This window comes from Acartia tonsa, chromosome 13 (genome assembly GCF_053477335.1).
Source record: "Acartia tonsa isolate MP-2025a chromosome 13, ASM5347733v1, whole genome shotgun sequence".
Taxonomy (NCBI): Eukaryota; Metazoa; Arthropoda; class Copepoda; order Calanoida; family Acartiidae; genus Acartia; species Acartia tonsa.
In genome coordinates, this window is record NC_137272.1 from 13,108,462 (window position 1) to 13,118,752 (window position 10,291).

The 10,291-nt window shown below is 36.7% G+C and overlaps 2 protein-coding genes across 2 annotated transcripts; both read left to right on the forward strand.

Moving 5' to 3' along the window:
• Nucleotides 1-776: 776 nt before the first annotated feature.
• Nucleotides 777-2,493, forward strand: LOC145304539 (uncharacterized). Its single transcript, XM_080146445.1, has 2 exons — nucleotides 777-1,043; nucleotides 1,272-2,493. The coding sequence occupies exons 1-2, from the start codon at nucleotides 954-956 to the stop codon at nucleotides 1,590-1,592; spliced, it is 411 nt and encodes a 136-aa protein (XP_080002571.1). The 5' UTR covers nucleotides 777-953; the 3' UTR covers nucleotides 1,593-2,493.
• Nucleotides 2,494-8,308: 5,815 nt separating this feature from the next.
• LOC145303975 (uncharacterized) lies at nucleotides 8,309-9,955 on the forward strand. The gene is made up of 2 exons (XM_080145690.1): nucleotides 8,309-8,911; nucleotides 8,945-9,955. The coding sequence occupies exons 1-2, from the start codon at nucleotides 8,494-8,496 to the stop codon at nucleotides 9,334-9,336; spliced, it is 810 nt and encodes a 269-aa protein (XP_080001816.1). The 5' UTR covers nucleotides 8,309-8,493; the 3' UTR covers nucleotides 9,337-9,955.
• The last annotated feature ends 336 nt before the right edge of the window (nucleotides 9,956-10,291 follow it).

Sequence of the window (10,291 nt, forward strand, 5' to 3'; positions counted from 1 at the left end):
ACGTTTTATAAATCAGTGACTACAATTTTAAGTCTAAGGTATTAAATGCTATTATTATTAATTCTTCTTTATTATTTCAGGTTATTCTTCAACAAAGATTTCAGTGTTATATTGCCAGTCAGCATATTTGAGAAGACGAGGAAGCGTCCCTACAGTTACAACTTTCTGGATAATGTTACCCGATTCATCAACAAACTAATTCAAGAAGGATTACCTGGACATACCTTTCAATGTAGAACCATCATCCACGATGCCGTTGCCAGAGCCGATGTATTCGGCCTTCTTGGCCATGGATCAAAAAATGGATGCCCACACTGTGACCTTCCAGGGATGGCTTTTTCACAGACTTATCTCCGTCAAAAGAACTTGGTATTGTTCGAATCAATGAATGTATTTTACCCCAGTGACAGTCAAAATATGGGTACGCCGAGGTCTGACGAGAAATTCCGCAAGTTAGAGGAAAATAATCAGAACATGAAAACCAGTTTTTCTGACCTTGACCCGAGCTTGGATTTAATACAAGATTGCCCCAGTGATCCGATGCACGCGTTGCACCTGGGCTATGTAAAGAAAGTGATGACGTACCTGAAGAAAGGACGTAATAGTTATCCAGAATTGGAAGAAGAAGACTTAGTTCAAATGGAGAGAATTACAGGGATGTACTGCATTTGACTAAAGAAATGACGCGTAAAATAGGTGTTTTCTTCGCGCATTTCTCGGCACTGCGATAAAATTCTGCATTATTGGATTTATGTCTATTACACATTATTTGTACGCCTTGTTATGCCGCTTAAAAGAGTGTTAGTTTGAAAAGTTTAAAGAACTTAAATTTTGAAAATTTTCTCCTTATCACCCATATTTTACCATGAACTGCAGTAACTCCAATTATAGATGAAATCAACGATCAATTGAAGCTTGTTGGCGATTTTGATCGCGTTCCCCGTACGTCCATCATGCGCCTGACAGAGAAGAAGCTAGCCCTCAATTTGAAAAGTTCTGAATTCAAAGTACTGGGCTTCTACCATATGATATTTTATGCAGAGGTAGGTTTTTACCATATTATAATCTTTTTAGAATTTAAAGCTTATTTCAGTTTCATTATATTGTATAGCAATAACATTCTTTTTAAATTTGCGCACGTGTGCTATATTATATATATATTTCTATTGAGGAGGGTGGACTTCCAAAAAGTATATAGGGCGAAGCCCCTAGAGGCTAGGGGCGAAACAGCTAGTTTTACCTTAAATTATTACAATATTTTTTTTTTCCAGTTGGCAAATCTTAAAGATGAACAACGTCTGATATGCAAGTTTTTATTCCACATATTGCGCAGTCTCGAAGAGCATATAACAACTGAACGTGTGGCTGAGCTCAAGACCATGATAATGGTCCTGAACTCAAAATTGGCGGAGATGTACGGCGAATCGTGCTTGAGTTACAATACTCACATGCTTTACCATATGCCGGAACATGTCCGCCGATTTGGACCATCCATGGCGTTCAGTTGTTATGCTTTCGAAAGTGCCAATCATGTCATATCAACTTACATCCGAGGATATAATTTTGGCCTTAAAGAGGTTTCAAACAGGTAATACTATTTTTTTTTAGTTGAGTTCCTTTGACTTTTAGTTTTGGTTTCAAGAAGTGTCACTTCTCCCCCCCCCCCACTCTTTACAAATTTTAATGTAATTTTTAAAAATGTAACATAACTTTCTTTCCGTGTATTGCTGATCAAACACTTAAGCTATAACGATTTCACCAGCAACATACCTTTCCGTTTAACAGCCATTAATGACATAAATGACATATTTAGATTGTTGATATTTCACACAGTGAAACCGTACATAAATGAAAAGCTGGCTGTCAGGGGAACTAGGAATGCCAACAAACGAAAGTTCGAGAGTAATCAATTCTATACAGACTGCCAAGACCTCTACTTTGTCCCAGACTGCCGTCGTGATAAAACAGTATGGTTGGTCCACAAAGTGAGGACATTTTTTCCGGCATACACCTTTCCTGAAGATTCCAGAATAATAGGTAGGGGTGTATATTTTGCACATGATTAATTGTTGTATAGAAATATTTCATGAACTATACATTTCATCTAATTCCTTTTTAACCTACCACAATTTATTTGTAATTCTCTTATCATGCCAGGAGGAGAGTGTGGTAAAGGGGGGGTCTAGGAAGTTTGAATTAAGTTTTATGGTTTTAAACACTGAAAATATACACCCCTGGTATTAGGAGTAGGCAAGACTGACAATCCCGAAGACTATAGCCATCCTCCAACACAACTAGCCTCCAACCTACTGAAGTACAGAGTAGCATGTATCTCCGTACACCTGTTGCATCAAGATGTCTCCATCGTAATTCCTATCGGAATTTAATTTTGTACATTGAAAGCAGAGAAAGGGGGGGGGGGGAAATGACACTTTTTAAAACCAAAACTAAAAGTTCCATATTGTACCCCTATAAAACAACTGCCATGCAAAATGTCAGATCTGTAACTGTTTCTTTAGTTCAGTTCCTTTGACTTTTAGTTTTGGTTTCAAAAAGTGTCACTTCCCCCCCCCCCCCTTTTGTTATAATATGTATGTAAAATGTTGTAAAATTCAACTGAAGGCCCTTCCCTCTTTATTTGGAATTTATGTGAAATGTACTTTAAAATATTTTTTTCATTAAAATTATTTTTTATAGCTAATTTTAAAAAAGGCATTTCAACTTAATTTAGCAAAACCCTACCTTTTTGGCCATTGATGGGTATGAAGTTAAAGTGTTATAAGTCTAGTCTGTAATTTGAAAGAGTACATGTTTGCAATTTAATTTAATTTTACATAAAATTTTAATTTCTGTCTACACATTTCAGATTTAAAACTATGCAAATTGCCCATGCCAACGACCTGGATAGAACAGCGTAATTTCGACTGGCAATTGACCAAGCTAGATCCCAAAATGACGAGGACTGGAAAGAGTGCTAGTTCTGGAAAGGTAAAAATTATATTTAAGGCCTAATTTACTATTGTACAAATTGCTGCTACCCTTCGCTCTTAAAACTTATAAATTCGCATGTTACCGGATCGAAAGGAAAACCTTATCGGTTCATGCTTAACAGACCACAAAAGATTATTGACCAAGTATAATTATTTATTAATTTTCCACAGTGTGTTTAACATTTGATATTAGTAATTAAAATTCTAGGGGCGTAGCCACTGCTATCTAATATCTTATTATGCATTGTAAATACAACAATTATTTCTTGTTTTAGAACAACAAGCCTACTGGAGGTGGCAAACCTAATGGAAGTGCCAGAGGTGGAAGTGCCAAAGCTGCAAGTGCCAAACCTGGAAGTAACAAATCTACTGGAGGTGGCAAAGGTACAACAGCAAAGGTAGGATTTTAAGTTTTATTGTTATCGGTTTTTGGTTTGTTGGTGTTTTGTTGTTATACTAAACTTACTAACATGATGTCTGTTTGTGGGTTTGTACCAACAAATCTCGTTAACCGTTGAACAAATTGGGTCCCTCTAACCATATAACTTAACCTAGCCTAACCTAACACAGTCATTTTGTCGGGAGAGGGGGGGGGGAGGGTAAAGTTTTAAAAAATAGAAGAAAAAAATTAGGATAATGCCGGTGTTGTTTAAAACTATAATCCTCGGTAAGTAATGCTTTACAATAATTATCTATATTATTTTTAGAACACAACTAGAACCACAACATCTCCAATAAGGATTACCCCACCTCCATCTCCACGGCCACGGCCACGGCCCCCCTCCGCGAGTCAACGGACCGAGAGAGTTGTAGTTCCTCCTGCAACATCATCACGACCCCAGTCCCAGTCATCACGACCCCAGGGATCATCTGCCCCTTCTGGTGAGATGGAAGAAAGCGAGGTATTATTTTTATTTCATTTTGTCATCCAGAGGATACAAATTACAATTATTTAGGATATATATCGACTTAGCCTGGAAAAAATAACTTGTAAGATTTGACTAAATTTTTGGTAAACATTGACCAATAAAAATTTACCTTGTAAATTTTTACAAAGAAGTTGGTCAAATTTTACCAAGTTGATTTTTTGGTCAAAGTCCAAAAATCTGGACTTAGCCTAAAAATTTACCTTGTCAATTTTTACCAAAAAGTTGGTCAAATTTTACCAAGTTTTTTTGTTTGTCAAAGTCCAAAAATGATGGAAGATGCTTAGGATCACTTGCTCTTGTTTGTGGATAGTCTTCTTTTCTACCACGTAGTTTTTAAAATACCAAGACTTGAAAATATGTGGTTTAATATGTTTAATTTTAAGGATTTGTTGACCGGGGCCGTTATGAACCAAATTCAGAACCAATTTCAGCAGCTACGTACTTTCTTCGCCTCACACATAAAAAATCAAATAGAGCCCATTAATGCGTCCATCAGAAACTTGGCAAACAAATCGTCGACAAACCATGAATTACTGAAGAATGACATCAAAGACCTGCAAGACAGTGTATCAAGAGATATGGCTGAAAATACTGTAACGCTGACAACAGAAATGAAGAAAACCGGAAAAATAGTGGAAACCTTGGTGACTGATCTAAGAAGACTGACCAATGTGGATGAGCAACTTGAGGAGGAGGCGAATAAAGGGCCTAGTGAGAATCAGGATGTTGTCGTGGACCGTATTTTCTCACCAGAATTTTACAAAGAAAGAATACAGAACCATGACCCCTTGAAAAAAGATGGTTATATGCGAAGAGAAGAAATTGTCTTTTTCATCCAAAATTTCGATGACACACTGAAAGTGCATAAAGACTGGCAAACCTTACTGAAAGTATGCAGAGACACCATCACCTTCATATATGTCGTGTTCGAGCAGTTCACCTTTGACGCCCGCATCACCGCTGCCTTTTGGACTGCTCCGGAAGTTATTGATGACGAAACTGGTAAGTAAATATTATTTTGTAAATTTGACATGATGAGAAAACGTGTAAAACAGGGAGAAGGGAGGTGGGGGCAAGGGAAATAAACCGAATAAAAGGGGCATTCCTATTCTTGCTAGCAGGTGACCATGTACAATAATCTTTTTATATATATATTTTATTTGTGAAAATAAATCTTGTGCAGAATATACACCCCTGGTACAATAATAAACATGTACCTATGCATAGTTAATTCAAAATTTCATTATTATTTCAGTGGAACGTTTCTTGGATCATTGTAAGTTAGTGCTTAACCACACGTACCTACATGAAGCTATCCCACCAAATTTGTGGAGAACACCTACCTATGTGTCTTCAAGCGACCTTTTTCTAGTGAGGAACCACGTACAAGCTTGTAGGTAATTCAATTATTTATCGCATCTATTCCGCGTCTATTAAATGTGAAAGTGGTAGTTTCACAAAATGCATTTCAATGTTCTTTAGTTAAAAAAGTAGTTTCACGAAATGTTAACTGCATATTGTATTCTTGTTAAATTGTTAAACTACATTTCTATGGCATATGTTTCAAAGAATTTCAATTTTGTACCATGTATTTTTTTATGTGGCAAGACTTTTAGTTCATCTTTTCTTGATATATGTTATATATTGAGACTGTTTTGATATAAACCCTTTTTTTATCTAGGTTCAAGCGCAATTTCGAACACACTTTTACCAAGGACGCGAATGGTTTTTGTGAAAATATGAAGAGAGCCGAAGATTATATGATTCATAATGATGATCCTGTCATCTGGAGGTTATTTCGAGCGCTGGCAACGCGAAAACAAGAACGCGCATTGTCAACCCCCCTCTACAATTTCGAACAGGTTTTTGAACTCAAGCCAAGCAAGGAGACAAGCAAGAAGAAAGGCAAGAAAGACAAGAAAGACAAGAAGGAAAAGCCACAGAAACGATCAGCCTTAGAGATGTGTGGATTGTATCTGGCCCCTGCAGAGATACAAAGAATTAAGCGGCGTATTAAACCGAAGACAATCACAACTTCAACACCAGGCGTTACAGCCGAAGACAAGAAATTTTACTACATGTTAGGTGGCTACTCAATGGGTTGCTTACCCCACGAAGTTCAAGGAAAGAACCAGATTTACTTGAAAAGAAACAATGACAAGTCGAGTACTGCATATCAGATCAAAAATTATGCAGACATTGGGAATGCAAAGAACCCCAAGCAATTTTTCAAGACAGTCCATAGTAATAAGAAGGTTATAGCAAGAGCTGTAATGTATTATACGTACGCCACAATAAATTTGAAACCAGAAATGAGTGAAGAACAGACAAAGATTCACAATGCCAGTGAGAAAGCAACAGTAATTTCCAGAAATAGAAAGATCGGAAGAATGAACACCACTGCTGATGAATCCACTGCTGATGATTCCACTGCTGATGATTCCACTGCTGATGATTCCACTGCTGATGAATCCACTGATGGTGAAGACAATGATGGTGAAGGCAATCATGGTGGAGGCAATGCTGTTGAAGACAATGATGCTGAAGGCAATGCTGTTGAAGAAAATGGTATGGAAAACATTGCTGATGAAGAAAGCAACAATGGTGAGCTTGTAATTGATGACAGAGGCGACGACGTTGAAATGAATTCAAATGATGATCAGATTGGGAATGAGTTTGGCATACCACCCGCGGAGAATCCAGCAGTAACTCCAGAACCAGTAAAGCAACCAGTAAAGCCACGTAGGTTATATGATGATCCAATGGTCAACAGCCAGTCCAATAATAAACCCTTTGTAAATGTATTTGAAAACATCACAAGCTCCAAAAGGAAGAAGCATGGAAAAGGAAAGGGCTCGAAAAAGTCGAAGAAGATAATTATTTGTGAAACAGACGATGAGGCCCAAAATGTGGGAAATCTTGATGATACAGTGCCAATGGGAGATGATGAACCACCACCAAACTTTCCACCACTGCAAAGACAGAAAGAATTTTCTGGACGAAATAATTCAATCACAGGTACATATTTGTTGAACATTAATTATTATTTATAAGTTTTATCTTTCCTCGTATTGTGTATATACTGCACAAGATTTTTTTTCCTCTGCTACTAATTTTTTTTAAATTTTTCTTCCCCCCCCCCCTAGTTTTTTTTCACCAAGTAGGGGGAAAATGGAAAAATATTTAAAGAACTCTATGATTTATTTATTCTATCCCTCCTACAACACATTTCCTTTTAAAATTTTTTTTCCACCAAGTAGGGGGGGTGGGGGGGTGGAAAAAATGTTTTCAGTACTTGCTTTTTGTTTGGAAACGTATAAAATTAATGTATAAATTAATTATTTACAGGCAACAGTAACGAGAGACAGGTGACTGGAAAGGCAACAAGTGTCGTGGAGGAAAGCAGCAGTGATGAGAATGATGAGGATGCCGAAGGTATTGTTATTTATAGTTTGAAAAACGTAGGAACTGTATCACCTAAATTTAAGTTTATTAATATTTTAGTTGAGAAGTAGTCTTAGATAAAAACCCTGTGCATTAATTTTGTTTTAAGGGAAACTTCGTACAGGCCCTGACAGGGTTTTAGGCTAAAATTTGTATGGGCGCAGCCGCTATCTATAATACTAAGTAGCTTAATGTCTGTCCGGCCGTCAGAAGCTTAAGATCTCAGTAACCACTGAATCGATCGAGGTTACGGTAAAATTTTACCACCTTTTAAATCGTATAGGCTGGTAAAATTTTACCATAAAAGTGTTAAAAACTAGGTTTTTTATGGTATTAATTGTGTCCTGGGGATCGGATTCTATTCTTCTGTGTATTGGTCCTGCGGTGATTTTAAGCTATTTCCTTGGAGGGGGGGGGGGGGGGGGGGGTGGGTAACATTTATACTATTTGAAATAATGACTATAATAATTATTTAGATGATGTGCCGATCATTCCAAAGAAGAACCGGGAGCGAAGGCAAACCGCATTGGAAGCCGAAGCAAAAACCAAGAGAAGTTTACAGCTGGACTCAAATGAACCATCATTCGAGGTGGATAACGAAGATGACAGAAACGAGAGTGACAAAATTTTGGAGGTTGAGGACATTGAGGGCAAGAATGACGGCAAAGCAAGTAAGGAAATTCGGATACATCCATGTGGAATAATATTACCCAAACTTGCCATTATAATTGAAAACCACCTGGGTCATTATGAGGTTGTTGCAGTAGGCTCAAATGTTTCTATACACAACCAAAGGGAAATTTTAGAACTCATCAACATTGTAGGTAAGTTACAGGTCTTAATGTAATAAATGGGGGGGGGGGGTGGGCGAAAGTGACACATTTTGAAACCAAAACTAAAACCAGCCGAATTTTTTTGGGGCTTTTATTGGCAGTTCTCGGCGGTGGCGACGCCGTTTCTTCACAGTTCCATATTGTACCCCTATAAAGCAACTGCCAATGCAAAATTCCCCCTTTTATCTTTGATTGGCATATAAATATAGGGTAAAAAATATTGCTTGTTTTCATTTGAATCTGATTAATAGTAACTAATGTTCATATAGGTATGGAAATAATATTGAAGCTACAATTATGTACATTTGCTTTAACATTTTTTATTTCTTTGTAGGAGAAAAAGCAAAGTGGAAAAAAGATGGAGAAGAAGGTGAATTAATTTCTGACATCAAAGAAGAAGCACCAGAAAGTGATGATACAGATCAAGGTCATCAATCAGACCCAGACACTGGAACTGGCAGTAGTAGTAGTAGTGAAGAAGAAGAAGTTGAACGCAGGCCAAAAGCAAAAGTGGCCCAAAAGCCAAAGCCTACCAAAGAAGTTCCTAAACGTCCCAGAAAACAAACAACATTTCCATCTGGGAATCAAATTGATGCGGTGTTGTACAGAAACCAGAGCAGAGCAAGCACGAGCAGAGCACAAAATTCAAGCCGGGAATATGCTGAAAGTTGCGCAGGCACATCAAATCCTGATGAAGACGTAAACCCAGAACCAGGTTGTAGTTATAGTCAACTCAGTCCAGAGCCAGGTTGTAGTTATAGTCAACTCAGTGAGCAACCTAACCAAATTAGGTTGCAGCAAATGTTGAACAGAACAAATACACATTTGCCCGATTTCGGCCAGCGTGGTGAGGCTCGGACAAGAAGAGATGCCAACAAACGAGTAAAGGCCAACATGAAGAAGCAAAGATTGTGGGAACAGGGAATCAGGCCTGAAGATGCTGAGTTAGAGAAGAAGAAAAGATCAAGCTCCAGACCACCACAGAGAGCAAGTTCTCAACAATGTGCTCAGAACATAAGCAATTACAGTATCTTTGGCAGCTACATTGATTCGGGAAAGGGGTGTATATTCTGCACAAGAAATATTGTTTGTCCACGGCTAAAAATTTTTAAAATTTACAAATGTTTTCAGTTTTCTTAATTATTACCTTTTTTTCTTTCCTCCATCTATTTATATTTAATGAAATATAATATACATCCCTGCGCAGAATTGGAAAAAATATTACACATCCGAACCATGTAGAATATACATCCCTGCGCACCGCAGAATGGAGACAAGTATTATTAGTCGGAACTTTCATCTGAAAACGAAGTACAAGACGAAGAACAAGACGAAGACCTGATAGGTCCCAGTCAATCCCAATAATTCCAGGACTTTACGTATATATATATTTATATGTAATTTTTTTTATATTTCATAAGTTTCATCTTAAACTTTTTTTTATAATATCTAGAAAGGAGTAGTTTCCCAAAATGCATTTGAAGTTAATTTAGTGAACCGTATATTTGAACCTGTTTAAATGTGTTTAAACTCTATTTATATGGCATAAATTTGAAGAAAGTTAAATTTTCTACCACGTACTTTTACCATCTTAACAAAGAAAAATATGCAATTCACAAAATTAAGTTCAAATGCATTTTGTGAAACTACCCCTTTCCACCAATTAAGTTTAATGAGCTTAAAGTTAAGAGCTTAAACTGAAAATTTTTTGTTGTATAATCTGTCGCATTTTTTGTAATTCAGTATATAGCAGTTGTAGTTTACCCCCTAAACTAAGGAAAAAAACTATTCACAACTAGCTTTTGTTAATTTTATATATTTGTTTAATTTTGTATATAAATATTATATATAACAGTTATCGTAGGGAATGTTTTAATTAATAGGGTGGTAGATTTCCATGGTAAAATCCGTAAGGTTTATGTGCTGTAATTAAAAAAGAGAACGTTTCAAATTTGTATTAACTTTTTGTAGATGAAATTTGTCTATATACTTGTTTACAATATAAGATATACCAATATGTGATCTTGCTGGACCCTATTATATTAAAATTCCCTACGTCAGTTTTTTGGACATTTATTCATGAAAATTTAATTAC